Raw genomic sequence first — 20968 nt, 5'->3', positions numbered from 1 at the left:
CACCTTCTACTAGATCAGTTTGCTCAAAGCCCCATCCAACCTGGCCTTGAACATTCCCAGGGAAGGGGCAGCCACTGCTTCTCTGTTCAGCCTGCTCCAATGTCTCACCATCCTCACAGGGAAGAATTTCTACCTAAAATCTAATCTAAATCTTTCTGCTTTTAGTTTAAAGCCATTCCCCCTTGTCCTACCATTATCTGCCTGTGTAAAGATGTGGCAAAAATTTTAAGGGACTTTTAGAAAGCCCCTAGAGACAGAAATTAAACAGTATTTTCATAATTATTCCACAGACTAGTCTGCATGACGTCAATGTGATTCATGCAAGGTCATTACAATATATCTTAGTATCTGAGTAGGAAGTGGTAACAAGATCCTGGGGGGGAGAAAAAGCCTGTTGTATGTCTGATTTTGGTATAAAGTACAAACAGAATCATAAATAAATGGTTAGGTTCTGTCTTGAGAAGTTGGGGTGAAATAAGGTGCAAGGCACCTTTGGAAAACCCCGTATTTTCATAGGCCATTGACATATTGTTTGATACAGGTTATCTGTGAAGCTACAATTTGATGATAACCAGCACAGCAGTAAAAGTGTGTCATAAATAATAAACAAAATATAGAATGCCTGGTATAATCGAAACAGCCAAACATTTAAGACCTAAACTTCTATTAATGCCTCAGCCTCTTCTAAGGGGAGCAGGGAGAAATGCCACCTATTTCTAAGTGCAGGTATTTTGCAGAGTGATTTCTTTTTGCCTGCTCCCCCCAGCACTTCTCATTGCATCTCTTATTCCTCTTGAATGACTATATTGCATTTTGTACAATAAATGGCATTTGAGTGTGTATTGGAAATGACCAGGATTGGTATTAGAAATTAAATAAAATATTACCTTCTTTTTTTTCCTTTTTGTAAATTGCTCTAGTGGTAGCAAATTAACAGTAAATTGATAGAGAAAGGTAAGCGCAGATCCTTTAAATCATAGTGAAGTTTTTGGCATTCAAGCTAGAAGTGTCTCAATTTAACACATCATTGGTTTGTATTATTAGAAATTTCATTGGTTTGTGGAGCGTATGATGGTTATGCTCTAAAATTGAAAGTACATAGACTCAGGACTTCCACAGTAGGCTGAGCTCTCACGCAGTTACTGATCAGTGTGCAGCAACTGCCATGGCTTGTTAATAAGCACAGGCAAGCCACCATTAAAACCCTACTTGCCACTGTATAGAAAGATTTTTAACAGTACTTATTTTCTTGTTTATAGTTCCATATCAATCATGAAATGGGAACTGAGAGACCAGTAAATGTCATTTGCCACTTTTCGAGTGGCATGAATTTATCATCTTCATTGCATTTCATCGCATTCATCTGTTTCCTTCCAAACGGGAGTAGAGGATTAGAGTGGAAATGTGTCTTGAATCATTAAAAGAAACTCTACTTAAAATAGTAGGGTTAATTAAGCTAGCAAACTTGTTTCAGTTAATACTTAGTCAGTGTGATCCTAACTCTTCTTGTACTGTTTTGAGCCTTGCTCCCTGAAAATTATCCTTGAACCCCCTTGTAATAGGGGAGATACTTGGTTAAATAGTAAAATATTTTTAGATGGCTGCTAAACTTTAAGAGGGTCTTTATTTGCCAATTTTTATGGCTGCCTTCTCCATGGTGTGTTTGGTGGGCACTTAACAAGGGTTTATTATGTCTATAAAGTCCTAGCACGATATATATTCCTTGTCATGTGCAGGCTGTGTTAAATGTGCCTTCTGTCACGATCATGAGGCTGGTTTAATTCAGATGGTGGTTTTCCCATCTGTGGGGAATGAGAATTTCTCCACTTTTGTGTGCTGCTAGGAGGTAATTACTTGGGACTAAAGATATGGTGTTTGCCTTTACCCACGATCTGGTGGACTCGTCTGTTGTCAGCCTTTTGCTCTTCAGGCCTGATGTTCTTCATTGTTCCTGCTGAATAGAACTTGCTGAAATGCTTGTGCTGATGTAGCAGAAGAAGCTGATGTGTCTGAAGCACAGGTGGTTTCACTGGCTTGTCTCAGTGGTGCCCCATTGGCAGGGCAAAGCAGCATGGGCTCTGCTGGGGACCTGCCTGGTGACACAGCAGCTTGGGTAGGTGATGCTTGGAATGCTCTGCGTCCTGCAGCATGAAGGGACATAGGCATGGCATGTCACCAGGCTGGGTAAGGACGCTGTTGGGCCTTTAGCAGGTAATTGGAGGTCTTAGACCTGGGATGGAAGAGTGTTTGCAAAACACTTGGGAAACCAAGTAGCAAAGGGGATGCCAGATTAGTTCTTTCTGGTATCTGAAAGCTTCCAAGAAGAGCATAGCAGGAGCAGTTAGCAAGCTGGACCTGCTTTGCAGGTTGCAAATTAAATGATCTCATTTAATCTATTCCATGTGCTAAAATACCTCTGCGGCTGAGGATGGTCAAATCCAGCCCTGGTATAGGCAGGCAATTCATTAAGAGGTGCAAATCCTACCACAGTCATGCAGATATATTTGGTCAAGGACACTGTGAATCAGGACATGGCTCCTTTAGCACAAAGAATATCTGCACCAGCTACACTCTCACTGAGACATTACTCTGCAAAGCCCTTTTTTTAATGGAGCCAAAACTGGGATCTGAATGAGTTGTACTTAAAAGCAATTGTCTCTCTCATTTTAATTAATCAGTACTAGTTGAATACTAGTGGTTGAATAATGTATTTAATGAATAATGCTGTTGTCCATCAAATAAATTATTCAATTAATCTTTCTTTATTTGCATTAGCTAAACACTTCTATAGAAATTTGGAAATATCCATTCAATAATCTATTAGAATGATGCATTGCTTTTCAAATATATGATACAACAAATAATTTTATCTAGTATTCAGCCAAGTTTTCCCTTAATTAAAATTTGCATGTATATAACAAGTGTGCCTAAAGAATCACAAAGACGTTAGGTAATAGCAGACATGAGGTAGAGAGAAGTGTTTCTGTTATTTTGGATGATTTATGTGTTTCAGCTGCTGTGGAATTGTGTTCTAAGAATATGTCAGGGATGGCAAGAGTTCTGAAGAATCTCTTTTTGTTTTGTTTGGGATTTTTTGTTGTTGGGGGTTTTTTTGTTTTGGTTTTTGGTGGGGTTTTTGTTTGTTTCTTTGTTTGTTTGTTTGTTTGTTTGTTTGTTTAGTAGACTTACTTTTATTCTGAACTCCAAATAAATGATATACGTTTTACCAGTGAAGTGCAGCCACCCTTGCAAGTGAAGTGGTTGGCAGTCAGTTCGTTGTACAAGGGTGGAGAATGAAGAAACAGAGACTGAGGAAAAGAGCCAAATCCACCACAGATAGATTCACATGGCAGATTCTGACATGCAGAGAGCTCTCACTCCTATCAAACAGCTCAAGGAGCCCATCTCAAAAGGGCTGACTACTCTCTATGAGAGTCCATAACTGTGGGTGACTGGGGACCCAGCCTCCAGAACTAATATTTACACCAGGAATGTGCACCGGCACATCAGATGCCTGGACAATAACAAAAAGATTTGGTCAAAGCTTTAGCACAAGCAGGGTGATGGCTGACCACTGCTTCCTTCAGACGTGAACACCGAATCTTGTGGGCATTAAAGATACTGGGGCTGGGAGGCAGAAAGGAACATGCCCAAACCCCTTGTCCAGCTTGCATCCTCAGCCTCATTTCTGCTGACATTCCAATGCCTCCATGTCCCATTTTTGGAGGTGACAACCTTTCCAAGCCTGGCTTTCAAGGGCATTTAGGTGCCTCTGGATTGTCGGGCTTCAGGTTTGGCCACCCTAACTCCATCTCTCTGGACTTGGGCAGAAATCAAGAGCCCTCTCTGCCTTGGCAATTATCGAGATCGCTGCAGTGCTTCCCTGTGGTACTGAAGACGCCTGACTACCCCAGGAGTGTGGCCCTAGGAGACAGGGCCAGCTGTGGTGGTCAGCCTGGATGGTCCCATGCTGAGGTGCCCTGGGAGGTCAGTGTCCTGTGCCTGAGGAGGGACTCAGGCAGTGGGAGGCTTCAGCTGTGGAAGAGTGGAGCTGTGGTGCACAGGATGGCCCACTGGGCATTTTACACTAAAATTCACTTAAATAAATAATGGAAAGCCAGTCCTATTTTGATTTAGAAGAGGAAGGAAGTCCTTTACTCTTGCATTTACATTTTTCTTTAGCTTCCGGAATAATTCCAGAAGGAATAATTTAGAGGTTCAGAGATCTCCATGAAATATGAAAAACCCAGCCACTGCTGCATTTGGGGTCTTGAAGACAGTCAAGGAACTACGATTAAGGCCATTAAGGTCATCTGGTTTTGTCTCAACAAAATCCAGTAGGTTTTGATATTTAGCAACTTGGTAAAGAATGCTTTTTTAAAGGAAAAGAAAAAGCAATTTATTCAGGAATTTAAGTCCTGGGCTTTATCACTAACCCTTGGGAATGGTTTTTCAACAGCTCACCGTCTCTCTAGTTTTGAGTGTCTCTCAAAATGATGTCGGCTCTTGATCTAGCCAACTTGCCTGTATCTTTATATTAAAGTTGCACTTCTTATGATTGTGGATTTAATTTAATGCAAACGGAATTGTGTCTAGGTGACATGATCAGACTGTGTTATGCAAACTCTTACATTATGACATTCCTCTCACACTAACTAAAAGCTTTGTTGCAACATATTAATATAGAAGGGGTTATTTGTTTTGCTAGTAATAAAGGCTATATATTTGCTGTTTAGAAGTAGTAATAACGTTGACTTTTACACAACCTTGGGGAGAAAGTTGCGTTATATATTTATTTTTGAAGAGTTAAAAATTAAAAATGCATCTTGTGTATGTTCAGCTGAGACGATAGCGAAGGAGAGTACATACAAATTCCATCAAATACAATTAGCATAATCAGAGGCTGGATGAGAGCCACAAATGATTGCACAAGGGGAAAAGAAGTAGTTCCTGGGATCTGGGTACATTGCCTGAAGCTGAAAGGGACACAAAGCAGTAGGAACTATTTTTACCCAAGGGCAATTTTTGCTGATACTGCCCTTGCAAGCAGCTCTTATTTTATTATTTTTATAGATTCTTTTTCTGCCTTAAATTTGTATACTGAATTATCCATGAGGATAAATGTCAGAGTGGATTAAGATTAAATTAGGAACTAGATACTTCAAAACAAAAAATATCCCTCCTTCCTATGTACTCCCTTTAGTTTAGTCTAGGGTTTTTTGTAGGGGGACGAAGTTGGCTTTTTTCCCTGTAGATGCACTAGGCTGCAGCTACATAGACTGTATTTTCCTTTGAATCTTTTTACATTCAGTTTTTCTGCACAGATAATTTAACTTCCAATATCCCATCTTCTTTGGTTTAGGTCATCATTCTCTTCATAGAGTTCCTGAATTTCTTTCTTCTACTTGTAATGTAGCTGGGTGCTGTTCTTTGTCATTTTTTCCCCTTTTTTCCTCTGGTTCTGCTGCAGTGCACACAGGGGCATAGTCAGAGAGTTTACAATGGCTCCTACCATCCGGAGAGTGATGAGTAATTTAGACCACTTGTTATCCAGGGCTGCCAGACTCTAGCTTCTAACAGAGCCGACAGAGAAAAGTAGACATGACACCAAAATTAGGTACCTGGATTACACTGTTTAGCTGCTGCCCCTAGATCTTACCAAGTTAGTTATAATAACCCCATTGATGTTAGTGGATGAAAGCTCAGTCTTAAAAAATTCCCCCCATGTTGTACACAGAGGTTTTGCCTATCTGCAAGACAATCTTTTCCCTCCCTGCTTCTTTTTTTCCCAAACCAGTGCTTTTTTTTCTGTCATTTTGTGTTTCATCTCTTGTTTTCTCATCATGCTCACCTCCTTTCCACTCCCTCTGACACATGCAAATGTTCCAGAATACATTCATGCACTCGTACTTTATTAGTCTTTCTCAGATGCATTCTTTTCTGGGTTTTATTTTTTGCTAGGCTTGTTTTGTTTGGCACTCTTTTTACATTTTAATGCAAAATATGCTTAAGGGTGTCTATTTAAAACTGCAGTTGTTTAAACACTCCAAATGGTCCCTTTGGGAAGGCAGAGGAGTGCAGGGAATGCAGACAAAGGCGACTGATCATGACTTGTATGTAGCACACCTTCCTTAGTCCACAAACCCGTGTTTACAGCATTGATCTGACCAGTTTCTGGCTCAGAGCAGCTTCCAACAGTTGCTTAGTCTTTAAAATATTTTTTTAAAACATTAAACCCCAGTGCCTTCTCTCACTTTGTGCATTCAGAGATCTTCCCCAAGAAAAATTCTAATGGGAAGGAGTTGGTCAGTTGAGCACGACCAAGATGTTTTGGAGAAGCAAGATTGGAAGCACGTACAGCTGGAAATAGATTTCTCTTCCCATCGGGGAAACGCCTGTTTTCTGAATATAGAAAAGATTTGGGGAGGTTTTTAGATACACCATTCTTTCCCTGTGGTACACTTCCAGTTCAAATAATGCTACTGATGTCCCTGGGCCTGCAGCTCAAGGTAAGATGCTGTGCTGACTGTGTGGCAGCTTTTCCAGACATGGAAATGTCACAAGTTTAAAACCTCCCATATTATGCCCTGTACAGCTGTAAACAGGAATTTTATTCCACTGAGAAAGGCAGGTTTTTAGTTTGCCGATGGAGTTAGCTCTCCTGGCTAGTTCTGAAAGGGCTTGAACTCCCTCAAGCTTGGTATTGAAAAGCTTTAGACAATCACATTTTATAGCTATTTTACAAAAAAAAAAAAAAAAAAAAAAAAAAAAAAAAAAAAAAAGAAAAGAAATTTGAGACCTACCTAGTTCAACCTTTGGTAAATCATTTCAATGTAAAAATTTACTCATGAAAGAGAAGGAAATTAAAATATGTCTCTAGATGACTAGTTCCAGAGGCAAATAAATAATTTTTAAATACCAACAACAAGAGTATCTTGCACTTTTCACCTCTTTTAAAATCACAAAGGTATTTATGCAGCAACTGCTGCAAAAAATGTGAACAGAGAAAGCTGTTTCCATGTGTCCAGCTTGGTGCTGAACGTGGCCATGATGCAGTGAAACAGCATGGGACTGGATGAGAGGGCTCCTGTATCTCCTCAAAGCAAAAGGGGAATATTAGGTGGGCAGAAATGTAATTACTGGAGTTGAAACTGGGCCAAGACAATGGGACTGACAACACATTCCTGGGAAATGTGCTCTTTGATCGTAAATATCTGTGAAGCAAGCTTGCCAACCATATTGATTTTGGCAGTGGATTATCACTGACAGCCAGGATCTGCTGCCCTCCTGCTTAAAGCCGTGCCCTAATAGGTTTTTTGAACAAGCAGCCAGGGTATATGGAGAGAACAACTCCCAGGATACATTCACCCCATTACAGGTTCCCTGAGTGTGTTGGCTTGGCCCCTGGAGAAGTCTTGTACAGGTGTTTGGTGCCAGGACAGCAAGTCCTCCCCGTTTGGGAAGTGCTGGCCCCACACAGAGCAGGTGCAGGTGCTCTGTGGAATGTCCAACCCACTGGCATCAGCAGCTCTGTGCAGGTGCCCATCCTTTTGCTGAGGCTGATCTGGCTCTGCTCCCTTTCCATCATGAGCTTTGACCAGAATGAAACATGAGCAAAGCCTGACCTGCATGACAGCTTTTTTCCTTCAAACTCTGCATTTGTGAGACAATTGCTGGCTTTACCAAATGTAAGATCCAGGTTTCAACAGCATTAAGCAGTGATACTTACAAGCTGCTGGTACTTTTGTTCCTAAATGAAATTGAGTATAGCTATGAGGAGGCTGTTGTAAAATGAGATAAACGTTGAGAAACTTTTATGATGATGTTTGTGTCTGAAATGTATAGAGATTGTGTCCTCATCCTCAACTGATAATTCCAAGTCCTACTGTAATACAAATAATAACCAGATATTTAGGATAGATTAGAATTTATTTTTGGATCCATTAGCATTTTGGTTAAATCTGACAAACGATTTAGAAAATCTATATGAATTCAAAGAGCCTGCTTATCATATTTTGTGACAGCTGGTTGAATACTTGACATCTTTGTGCTCTTAAAAGAACATATGCAAAGACTCAATTTAATTTGTAGGGTTGGGGGAATTTATTTGCCTAATTTTGAGCCCACTAGCACATGATGGATTTGAAAGTTCACTTCTAACAGGAGTATAATTGGGTTCTCATTTCACTTAGAAGAGAACGTGATAGAAAGGGTGAAGAGAGAGACAGAGACACGAGGAAAATAAAGTAAGAAAATGAAACTGAGAATACTCTTGAAAAAAATTGCGATGAGATTGAAAAAAGAATGTAACAATGCACAGCGTGAGAAAAAGCCTGTACATACAAATAAGTTACTCCTTAAGGGGACAGAAGAGACAAGATAATACATTCTTAATCATAGTGCCAAATGTCTTTTGGCTGAGAAGAGCCAATGCTTTAAAATTTACTCAGTGTCATAGCTGAAAACAAAGACAAAATATTAAGCCCCTTAAGTTGTGGTATAGGAGAGATGGATGTTTCTCTAAATTCTTTCTCGAGCTCAGTAAGTAAAGCAGCTCACCAAATGTTCAGTCTTGCAAGGAGAGTCCTTCAGCACAAATACCTGGTGCAAACATTGAGCTGCAAGGAAAGGACGTGTGGCCATGGCCATACGAACCAGATGCTGTGGGTGAATGTCTGCCTTGCTGACCAGCAGCTGTTGTCTGATGTCTCCTGTGGTTTCATTTGGGATGAAGACCGTCTCACACTCAGAAGGTCAGCTGCCACAACACTCAGCGTGGTCTGTTCCCTGCATGCAAGGAATGTCCTGAGGCTATCACAAGTGCCAAAGTCTTGTCAGGTGACTGCTGGCAGTTACCAACAGAACATACTTAGAGATGGAAGGGGCACTTTACCAGGTGATAGTGAAAGAGTCTTCCCGTAGAGCTCCTCAATACTTTCGTAAGAGACAAATATTTGGATTTGTTGATTTGGATCTGACCTGCTTACACCTGCTTTGCCTTTTGTTTTTGTTCAAACTACGGCAGCTCCTCTCCTTTTCTTACCATTTTTGAAAGATGGGTGAACCCTCTGCTTTGGCCCCTAATGTGCACAGTGGGATCAGTGGCAGTGTAGGTTTCTTCTGTCTCTGTGCTGCTGAGCACTGCTGCCATGTGGGCAGCACTTCCAGTCCAGTGTCCTTCCTCATCCCGTGCAGCATGTGGGGCCAGGATTCAAGCACAAGCAGCTCAGCGTGCCAGCATTCTAAAGTAGCTTTATTAACAGTCCTTAGGGAACACCTCTCTACATCCCTCATTTATCTATTAAGTGAATCTCTTAGCAGAAAAAAAGAGGGCAGGAATTGAGACTGGTTTCTGTCTAACTCAGCATTTATATTTTCCGAATCACTTCCAAATGAGCTGGCTCCTGATGTCCCCAGCCTTTCTTTTGCCTCACATTGGACACAAAGTGCCTTTGCAGCTGGGCACTGACTGGTCCAGTGGAACCAGCGTGAGCCCAAGGCACTTGAAGGTAAATCTCTGTTCAGTGCTGTAGGACCTTGTCAGCTGCTCGAGGTTTAGCTTAGCACACAGCAAATAGAAGTATTTCTCCTGTGATACTTGTATTTACTTTCATTTTTAGGTAAGAACTACATTTTCAGCTGTATCACTGGCAACTTTCATTAACGCTCCTTGTTGAACAGTAGCTTTTTCATCTTTGTGCTTTAGTAACGTTGTAGAATTAAATGGGTTTTTCTGTCTTTTTGATTGTATCCTGATATTCTGTCATGTTTTGATCTCTGTGTAGTGCACACAGACTGGAAAATCCTGGAGGTACAGACTCCTGGGGAAGGAGGGTGTATGGGGGTGTGTTTTTTCTTTAGAGGGTGCCTACTGTGGCAGACCCCCACATACTATGGTACTGTGAAATATTATTATTATTATTATTATTATTATTATTATTATTATTATTATTATTATTATTATTATTATTATTATTATTATTTCTTCCACATTACCTTTCTAATACCTAGAAAACTCAATTTTGTTTAAAGTGTATTGAGAGCTCTAGGAAGAGAGGGAAATGGCAACCTACAGACATAGCAAATGGCCCGAAGTACTAATACATTTCTGACTTTATACAGCAACTTTTCCTTAATCCGATCACTGGTTAATTTAATCCTGTTTCCTTTGATTGGATCCCCTGGAACCAAATAATTTGTATTGTGTTTTAGTCTGGTATTTTTGATCATTGTCTTTGTTAATTTGATCAGGATTGATTGAAGCAGTCATTGAAAGTAAATCATATAATTAATCAAATGCAGCATTAGAAAAGCAGGCCCTCAGTGAGTCTGTTAGCTTTTACCTCTTGTTTTTCTTCCCCAGTATATGAAGCTTAGACTACTTTTAGAAAAAGAAGATGAACCTTTATATAGCATCCACAGCTCAGAAGTAGAAAGGGAAAGAGATACAGATATGTCTATGTACATATGCTTATTTAATTGTTAATAGAATAGAATAGAATAGAACAGAAGTAGTTCAGTGGGAAGGGACCTATATTTATCATTCAGTCCCACTTCATACCTCCTCTCAAAGCATCTAAATGTCACAAATTCTGTGACCCTTTCTGAGACAGGCATGTTTGGTGGAAGATCTTGCCTAATGGCTCAATTTTCTTGCTAACTCAGTGATTTTAAGAAACTCAACATGTGATCTATATTTGAATTTGGCACAGAATCATCACTAAACATAAAAAACAAGATACAGCTCTGTGCTTTATTCTAATAACATCTGGATAATCTGGTACAGTCAGTGTTATTGTCTGAAGCTAACAGTCACTCCAAAAACTGTGGTAGAGGTGGAAAGGAGATTTTGGATTCTCTACAAAGATAATTTTGATTTCCACCTGTTGTGTGGAAAGCATGCCAATTGGTTTTTTTCAGAGTCGATGTGTGGTCCCATTTTGCTTCTTCTCTCACTCTGATCAATGGCTGTGACCAAAGTTGGCCATTTTGATCTTCACTGTTAGATATTTGTAGATTTATGTTCTAACTTAAGCTTTATTACAACAAACCAAGGCTCAGTTTGTATTCTGGAGGCAATGGTTGTACAAGAAGAGCTAGAACTCCCCTTGCTCTTCTGAAAGCCACAGCAAGTTCAGCAGGGGACAGGCTGCCTCTTAAGGGGTATTACCTGCAGTGACCCCAGGCTGGCCTCCCTGGCAGTCCATCTGGGGGGAGTACAAGGGCACTGTCTGCCCTGCACCCATCCTAGCAGGAATAGCAGCTTCTGATGGACCATGACCTGCCACAGGGGAGGAGGAGAATTAGGAAGATCAGATAATGACTTGCTGTTTGTTGTAGGTGAGGTATCCCTACCAGAGGTCATCTAATTTTAGCTTGTCCTTCCCTTCATGGCTTACAGAACTAACCTGTGTTATTTAGTGCTCACAATAACCCTTCTCTCTCTCTCCCTGTCACCTTGACATTTCTTGAGTGGGAGATTATTTTTAGAGGTGGTTTACTTTGTTAACTTCCTGGGAGCAAAGAGAGTGTGAGGTTTTATGCTTTTTGTAACAAGAATTTTCTTTTAAAGATACATAACAGGGAATTTTCAAAAACAGAAAAGTCTTTGGCCAAACTTGCATCCTTGCCGGATTTCCCCTTCTTAATTAGTCCAGTGGCTCAAACTGGATGCTTAGATGAATTTAATCTTAAAAGAATAAAAAGTAAAGGAATGTAAATCCATGAAGGAAATGGAAGTAGAGCTTAATCTTGATGGTACCCATTTATCCTTGTGTGGCAAAGGAGTGTTTAGCATCACAAGTTGCTGTGAACAGAGTAATACTAAAGGATCGTCAAATTCACACCCAAAATGAGAATGAGGTGTCTGAAAAAAATGTGTGGTGATGTAGCACAATTCTGACAGGTGTACCAGTAACACTAGGCCAAGCTGTACCATTATCAGTTTTGCTTTAAATCATGTGGCTGTGGACAGCAAAGTATGTCTAATAGCCATTTGGTAGATTTATATCTTGGGATGCAATGTGTTTGCCGTAAATCTTTTAGAAGGATGGTGGTTGAGGCACCTGAGGCAGTCATGCTAGTCCACGAATCCATTCTGCTGAAAGAAAACAGAAGAACTGGGCAGCTGCTATTGGTAGCATGGAGATACAGGAACAAAACAAGCAGGAATGCTTTGATGTAAAACCTACAGAGCAGAAGAATTGAAGAAAACAGTGACACTGTTTCCAGCAAAACCATATATTAGCATTCTGTTGTAAATCAAATTAAATGTCTGCCTCACTGTCTGATACTGCACTGAAGTTCTTGTGTTATTAAAGCTCTGAATCTGAATGGAAACAGAGTTGTATCTTGAGACTTCATTCCCAAAAAGCATCTGCCAGTCACGTCTGGTCAAAACAGCTTGGGGAATGTTTACCTTCTTTTAGGAACCAGTGGGGTATTGGTAGGTTTGAGCTGGTTTTGCACAAACTTGTTTAAATCTTAAAGAGCATTTTAATCTGTCTGCACAGAGGAAAATGTTTTTATAGCAGAGGAAAAAAACAGTTTTAATAAGAATCATTGAGATCCGTGATTTTGGGTTAAAAGGGAATGCAGTACATTATTGTAGTATTTTTCACTGTGAAATGCATTCGTATTTCTTCTACACAACCAAAAATTTTTACAAGACCAGAGCAATTACAGGAATACCCAGATTTTAGATGTTATCTTGGATGTAGAAAAAGGGATGGATTATTAAAGTGTATAGTGTCTGAGAGAAATAGCACTCTAATGCTGTTTTTCACGTCTTAATTTTAGTGCCTGCATAACCTACCTTCATATGATGCTCTTAATTGAACATTTCAATAGAATTTGAATAAAGTCTAATATATCTGGGATTCCTCCTCCACTTCTTAAAATAGGATGTGAAATTTATTAGTCTTAATGTACATATCCCAGAGCTAATTGTTTTATCTTGTAAATCAGTTTCTCATCTTTTTTATGGCTTTTACTTTCAGATATAAAAAAATCAAATAAATTCTTGATTGAAAAGTCTTTTTTGTTTTGCAGTAGCAAAAGGGGGAGGGGGTCAGCTTTGTAAGTGCAAAAGGATTTTTAGTTCTTTTTTTAATTATTTACAAATGCTGAATTAAAGGACAGCAGAGTTTAAATTATGCATTAAATTAGCATTTTACTGATGGAAGACACTCAAAGAAAGAGGAAATTTTTTAATTGCTGTGATCCAAATTCAGCCACAATTTAATCGCTTAATTGGTGTTGATGAACTTAAGGCAGTGATAAACCCCAACCTATAGGCTTATTTTTCTTTTTGCTGTGAAAGGTAAGCATGCTGTTTCTACAGTACTGTCTGTCCTTTTGTTTGAGAGTTGACTGAGTATACTTTGATCCTTTTTTTAGAAAAAGAATTCTCTGTTCTCCCTTAAAGAAAGCTTCCTGAGACCTGGATCAGATTATGGAAACTAAAGTGAGCACACTAAAGTGCTTGTTAGAAAGTGAAATATATGTGCAAACTAAATGTACCCTTGATGATAGCCTTATTGATCAAGCCAAGTTAATAAATCACTAATATCACGCAGCACTGTTCAACACTCACAGGCTTATATTGGTTTTCTTTTTTTTTTCCCTTTCTTTTTATGTGCCTGCTGTGTAGGCAGAGAACATGCACTTTCCTGCCACGGACTGTGTACTACAATTGAAATACTGAGTTCAGAGGGCTTGAATGTAAAATGTTGGCATCCAATACAAGAAAAAAGGACTTTTATAACAGTTTCTTACTGCTGGGATTGGGGCATTTTGCTTCTTAAGTATTCCTCTCTTTCTTTCTAATGCTTCAGGCCCTCATCCAGAATGAAATTTGGGGTCCTGTTTGGGTAATTAAAAGAATTCCATGGAAAATTTGGTAACAAAATGCCATATGGAGTGACTTCTGAGCCTAGCAATGGCCAGCATTTGCATTCAAGATAAATGCTTAGTTTCAAGAAATCTACCTTTAGGTTCTTCTTCAGTAGCTTTGCCAGTACATAAGGGCAACATCCTTTGTGCACCCTTGGGATTCTGGTCTGACAAGCACTTACTCCATTATTGCCCATATTTCCTTAAGCCCTCTGACAAAAAGCGCTTACGATGAACTGGATTTATCTGCCCATGCCATGGGATGCCTGCAGGATCTCTGAGAGCCCTCTTGCGCTGCGCAGTGCATGTTCTCTGTAGCTGCCGCGTTGTTCCCGATGCCGCGCGTTTTCTCCTCGGTCGTGAGATGATTTTGCATTCGTAGCTTTGCTCTGATTTGGGGTTGATCTGCATGCAGACCGTGTTAGTAGAGGAGGTTCTGCTCAGGCTAAAGTGGGGCTTCTGTGCTCGAACCCAGTGTCGTGCGCTGATGTCCCTGGTGTCCTGGAGCAGCAAGTGTCGCAGCCGGGACCTCGGTTCGATACCTCAGCTCCGTTCCCTGATGTTCTCGCTGAGAAATGAAGGCAGCTGGGTGAGTACCTGAGCCTCTGCTGGTGCAATTTGCCAAGACAGAATACAAAGTAGCATTTATGAAGCACTTCTTGTCATTTCATGGTCCTACATTCATTCCTAGCTAATGACTGGAGCACCGGTGTGAGGGCAGTGGTTGTACTGGGCAGTCTGCCACAAGAAAGAAATAGACACCACCTGTGGTCAATTCACAACCCTTTTCTATCCCATCTTTCTCTGTTCTTTTCCATAATCTCATTCCTTCTCTTTGCTTCACAGACCTGCAGGTAATGTGGATGATGAGCTTTAGAAAAGGTTGATGAGACAGAAGTGGTTGACCCTTTCCCAGTATGGAGTTACCTTCCATTGCATTGTCACAGCTAGGGAATTTGGGATTTCTTATTTGTCAGAAAAGGCTCAGTCCAAGGAAAGTTGAAGTTGATTTTGGTGGTGGGAAGAAACTGGACATGCTCATACATGTGCCTTCTTATCAGTTCACAAACTGAGTGGTCAGAAGCTGTGCTCTGCATGGAGCCAGGATCAGGGCTGGAACTCCTGAGAATGGGTGGAATGCACCTCACTCAAGAGAGAAGCAGCAATATGTTTCATTAGTTCAGTAAGTTCAGTGAAATTTAACAAAGTTTAACAGTGGCTTACAAAGGTTAAGTAAGTTTGATGGTGAGGTTCACCTTATTAATTACTGTATGGAAGAAGGGCACAAATGCAAAATGAGTTACAATCAAGTTAGAATGTTTTGCACAGTGGCTGGAGATGCCAAATGGTAAGGAAGACTCTCCCGATGAGTCATGAGGTACAGAGTGGTGGAACTTAGGTGCAGCCAGGTCCAGTCTGAGTCTCAGACAAAGGTCTGTATCTAATGAAAGAAATACAGAGAGTGAGGAAGAGTCTTCTGTTGAGTTACAAGGTTCAGAGTGGACCCGCTTGCATTCTAAACTCATTATGGAGCCCTGGTGCAGTAAGGTCCAATCAAGGTTTCAGACTTGGACAATGGATGATATCTAATGGAATGATCTATAATAAGTTGATAATAATTAATATTGAATAGCTACATGAATTAGTAATGTTTCATTAGTATTAATTTCGGTTCCTGACAGATCAGCCACTGGTTAACGGTCTTGCTGTCTTAAGGAGCCTTCTTGAGAGTTGTCCCAGCTCAAGGAAGGATCACTGCCATGCAACCAGGCTTCCTGGCCAGAAGAGCTCAAGAAGGCTCACTTAGGCTGTCAAATTTGTGGAATAAAGTGGTTGGGTTATAGTCCAGTTGCATGTGATGGAAAAGGTATGCATGACAAATTTCTCTGCTCCTTGATTAATGAGTCTTGGAAAAGCCACCAGCTATTCATGTGTTAATCGCGTTGATCAGTGTTCCAGGCTCCTGTGCATTGATGCTCACTGTGTCACAGTTTCCTTCATGGTTTTTCAGAGAACAAGTTGAAACTAGAGAAGTTCTTGGCCTGGACATGGATCAGACCTTTACTTCCTTTGCAGCCTCTACCAAACTACCCCAGTTTGGTCAAGGGGTGGAATGCATCCATCACAGGGATGTGGGCCCACTGCACTCATGGGTTTCTCCAAGCCTGTGTCATTAACCTCGAGGTGGGGAGTGTTTTTAAATCTGCTGCAAAGCAAGGACTTTACCTCCCTGCTGAGCCATACGTCTCTGAAGTTTGTGCCTTGGTGCTCTGGAGCTCGCCCTGACTGGCGGCATCATGCTGCATGGAGTCTAAGTAGTGAATTATTCTGTCTGCTCAAGAGGAAACTTAGACTTCTTTTGTCTTTTATGCAGGGTAGTAGCATTTTCCCTATGAGTTAACTGTGTTACTCTCTTTCTTGCCGCTCCCACATTAGTTTTGGGAAGAGAAAAACAACGCTGTGTCACCGCAGAATTGCCTGGTGATGGGAACTGTAAGGTAGATGAGTTCTTCTCTCCACCCATGAGCAAGTCCTTGAATGAGGTTTTACTGCAGGACTGTTCTTTCTGTTCCTCTTATATGCTGGCCTGTCAATATCTCTTAGGTTTTTAATATGTTACAGTACATCCATCTCTTAAAACAACAGTTTAATTTCTGTAGCCCAGCCACACAGCCAGTGCTAGGGAAATATTGCTGTCATCAGTGCATCTTTAAAAGCTCTGCTTCTATCCTTAAGAGCTACTTTGGCCATGGACTAAACTCAGAAATATACTTGGGTCCTGTCCAGCGCTGTGTAGGAATTTGCTCCATATAAAGATTTATCCCTGTATGGTTCAGATTTTACATGCATACCTACAAATAATGCTTATTTCGTGTAATGTTTAACAGTGTGAGCTACAAATTAAACCATAAACTCTTTGGTGCAGAGACCACTAAACTTTTTAGAGCATCAGACACATTCAGACTTCAAACCCAACCGGGTCCACCATTTATTATCAGTTAGAGGCATAGAGAACAGCTTTAAGAGGAATTCCCTCATTAAAATGAAGTTGCATTTACCCATGACAGGCCATAAAACCTGAATCTGGGTTTGGGATTCAGGGAGGGAGGGAATGTTTGCCTCTGTGAATTCATGCACCTCAACCTTTTTATTTTCAATGGGAAGAGAAATAGACTGGGTTGCATACTGGATACATTATCTTGGTATTAAGCTGCCATTCCCAATCTTGGAAAATTGGAACAGAGATTCACTACTTCTCGTCCATCACTTTAAATGAAGGCCTTATGAAAACAGTTTTGATTGCTGGGAATCACAAATAGTATCTCTCTTTCCAGATTAGTTTGTTTTTGCTCATGAAACTGTAAGAATAGGTCTTAACACTGAGCCATAGCAGGATGTATGTCAATGGTTCCACAAGCTCTGGGGAATTTGCTGAAATGTGTTCGTAAGGCCTTTTCAGGAGGTGCTTGGTGGTGTTGAACCTGGGGAAGATTGTATTGGAATTTTTGTTGTTGGATTTTTGTGTTTGTTATATTGGGTTTTTTAAGTCCACTAACATTCTCTTTGATGTTGTTAGTAGTACAAGAGGTTTTATGTTTCTATTGATGTAAAAAAAGGTCTTACCAGAAGTTTAGATCTTATTTCATTACAATTTGTAAAGCTTAGAACTTAAAGTCAGACTTAGTTGTAGCTATGCCTCCTCGACACAAAGAGTAGCTGTATACAGCCATGATACTGTATAGACCAAATTACTAATTCCCAATCTTTAGCACCAGCTGATGGCTGTGAACTCATGAACTTTCTTGTGGATATTCTGAAAAGCCCCATGAATCTGGAGGTTTTAATGTTTTAATATAATAAGGTTCAGTGGACCAGCTGTACAACAATTACTGTTGCCTATGGGCCATGGTTTATGACTGCTTGAGCTGCAAAAAATTGACAGTCTGGCAACTTGTCTGTGTTAGTCTCATGTAATTCCAGAACAGTTCTGTCTTGCTCTCCTCTGCCTGTACATCTGTATTGCAGTTAATTTCCTTAAAACTGGGAGACTGCTCCCTTCTGGAGTTCAAAGTGGCAGGTGGTGAAATGCTGACTTAGTGAACATTTTTATTGGTTCTTAATGGTGGCTTCAAATTAAATAGGGAAAAAAAATCCTGAGATTTTATTTTGGGGTACTCTATCTATGACAAAGAGCACAAATTTAACGTTTTACAGGTGCTAGAAAGATGCTGATGATTCCTTAAGTAGTCTTTGCAGTCTGCCAGGAATTTCAGGCAATTAACTAGCCAATGCTGCTGTTGACTAGCCAGGCTTTAACAGACCTTTTAGAAACCTTTTGGTCTTTTCATGTAAATAGACTTTTGGCACAGATGTATACCCAGTAGATTTTGTAATGCATTTCCTTTTTTCATGTGTTCCATGTTTAATTCAAACAAGCATCTGACATGAAAGCTAAAGATAAAAGTGTAACGTAGTACAATTAGTTTCTGTGAAGTCTGTGGATCACTAATGGAACACAGCTCTTCCCCCTGCACAACTAGCATAATACAGGCCATTTTTTGGTCATTTGTGTTGTACATTAAAAGCATCAAATAGAGCACTGTCGTGGGCCTGAGCGAATGGACAGAACGTTCCTTTGTTTGATAACGCTGGAAATAATTTCACTTTCCAGAGACGCAAATGGGTAATTGCTGCAATCAGATCAGAGACATATAACACTTGTAATGTAACCCTTCATGTATTAAGAAAAATAAAGCAGAAATTAGATCAGAGACCAGAAGTATATATACATTTTAAAAGGAACTTCAGTGAGCTGTTTCTCTCTTTCCACCACCATTACCGTTTGTGTTTCATGGATGTGTGTTGTGATTTCATACCAACTGATCTCTGGCACTTTCTGATCAAATGAACACAAGTTCAGGAGTACAGTTTGAAAGCAACCTACTGGATTTATGTGTTTAAATCCAGTGAGCCTCTAAGAAGCAGGGTTTGTGAGCGTGTTTAATGAAATAAAATTGGGCATTTAGTGCAAGTGAAGGAGAAGCATTTACTGATAGCAAACCTGATAACCTCTTTCCTCTTTTTTTATGCTCAAAGTATGGAATTTAGATCTAGATTTGGCTTCAGACTCTACCACTTCACATGTGTCTGGTATGGTGCTCTAGGGTTTCTGGAAAACAAGTTCCAAAATAAGCAACTGGATCTTTGTGGAATTTAGCAGAGCTGTACTTTCTTCTTTACCCATTCTGGACAAAACATGCAGGTTCTTTTAAAATTGTAGCATGTGTGTTATTCTGTATTATTTAAGGTAGAGGATTTTTTTTTCTTATTGTTTTATCAACACCGTTTTAAAGCAGCTTGGAATGTTAAACAAGATACTGCCTGTCTTGACAATGCTTCACAATAATAATAAGTGTATATTTCAAACCCACTGGTAAGACCCAGTTCATACAACAAAGAAATGCAACAGACAGAAGCCACATGTGGAAAACACAGAGCGTGATTTGAGCCATGAATCCTCCTTTTGGTTCCTAAAACTGCCCATTTCTCTATATTGCATTTACTTTTTTTTTTAAGCTTTGCTTTGGAATAAATATTGGTATTTCTGGGGGATGTATTTTAGCTGATATATAGGCAGAGAATGGTAGTGGGTCTATTATTTATTTATTTATTTATTTATTTTCTACTGCAGACTGCTTTGGCTGCTGTTAAACAGTTTAGCTAGACCCAAAGGGATACTGCTAATATGAACTGGTAAACCACCAGCAGTGTTACATCCTCTTGTGTCAAAGACCTTCTACAATGTAAAAGCTAAAGGTATTCAGATTAATCATTTTCTCAGGACAATTCACAAATAGAAAGCATTTCAAAACTGAGACTTATTTCTTCCCCTCTGCCCTTTCTTCACCGTGAATAGACCAGAGCTCTTAAAGCTCTTGTCTGTCTGCATGTCCTCTCTTTATGTCTTTTCTGACTCATTTTTATTTCAATTGCAAAAGTTACAGAGGTAGTCAAAATGGTGGGGACAGAAGTAAATGTGAATCTAAAATCAAAATATGATTGTCCTTGGTGCAAATAAAATAGAAAAAAAATCCAGATAAATTACATTAAAAATCCCAAAGAACACAACCCCTAAACTATGGAAAAGACTAAATTGATGAGTTTTTAAAAAAAAAAAATACAAGAAAAAATATATTAAGAATCACATTTCCCTGTGAACCTCCGCATTTAACAAAGTATAGCATTTCTAGTGGAGGAAATATTCCCATTGTGGCTTCTGGGAGCAAAGAGGGCAGCACAGCAAAACCTGTGTTCTCTGTCAAGGTTTGCACACATAACTTCTGACTCCAGGAGCCCACTGAGGATAAAGCTCAGGTAGAAATGGGAGTGGGAGTGATCAGAGGCTCTTGGGGGAAACACTGGAGCAGGGCAGGTGCTTGTGGGGGTGCTGATGGGGAAGAAGGGCAGGCAGGAGGAAGCAAGTGCCTCTGGTGGATTTGAAGACTGGAGGAATGGCTGATTGGCTTGGGGAAGGTGTGCATGTATTTGCAGAGGGCATAAATGGGTTTGCTAATAACTTCCTTTCATGGGTTGATTGGTGTGCTGGTGGTGGGTGAACAGGCTGCTGGTGTTGACAGAGATTTCATTGGTACAGTGTGACCCAGGGCATTTATGGAGCTGCTGTACCCCCATCTCTGAGCTAAATTACTTCCCAGATGCGAAGCAAACAAGCAATCACTCAGACTGGTCTCCTGTTCTTTATGGCTTCACTCTTCAGCACTCATTCAGCAATAGGCAGCTGGTTCCGTTTGCTTGGTTTAGAGGTTCTGACACCAGTAAAAACAAAACAAAACAAAAAACTTTTAATCTTCCAGCAGTGAAATACACAGCAGACTTAAATAAATGAGACCTGTTGGAGCGCCCTTGTTTTCTACAAGCCTTTTCTCAGCAAAGGCGTGATTGTTTGGGAAGGTCCCCTAAAATTACAGCAGGGGTCTGGTGTAGCATTTAAATCCATGTGATAGTTTATTCATCAAGAGATCTCTTTCAGATCATGTCTGCTTTGATGATTATT

General features: G+C 40.1%; 1 protein-coding gene across 5 annotated transcripts in view; it reads left to right on the top strand.

Annotated features, from left to right (window-relative positions):
- KLHL29 (kelch like family member 29) overlaps positions 1 to 20968 on the top strand; it is a 387930-nt gene that overhangs the window by 227738 nt on the left and 139224 nt on the right. For 3 of the 5 annotated variants that reach the window (XM_038131380.1, XM_038131378.1, XM_038131379.1), the window contains one exon: positions 14369 to 14482. The exons of 1 other annotated variant lie outside the window; for it this stretch is intronic. In XM_038131380.1, the coding sequence (XP_037987308.1) occupies positions 14369 to 14482 (114 nt within the window). Of the gene's footprint in view, positions 1 to 13401; positions 13466 to 14368; positions 14483 to 20968 lie in introns of those variants that run through there. One more of the 5 variants, XM_038131382.1, reaches the window with a different exon arrangement.

The sequence above is a fragment of the Motacilla alba genome, chromosome 3 (assembly GCF_015832195.1).
Source record: "Motacilla alba alba isolate MOTALB_02 chromosome 3, Motacilla_alba_V1.0_pri, whole genome shotgun sequence".
In the NCBI taxonomy this organism is placed as follows: domain Eukaryota; kingdom Metazoa; phylum Chordata; class Aves; order Passeriformes; family Motacillidae; genus Motacilla; species Motacilla alba.
This window is presented reverse-complemented; position numbering and strand designations above follow the sequence as displayed.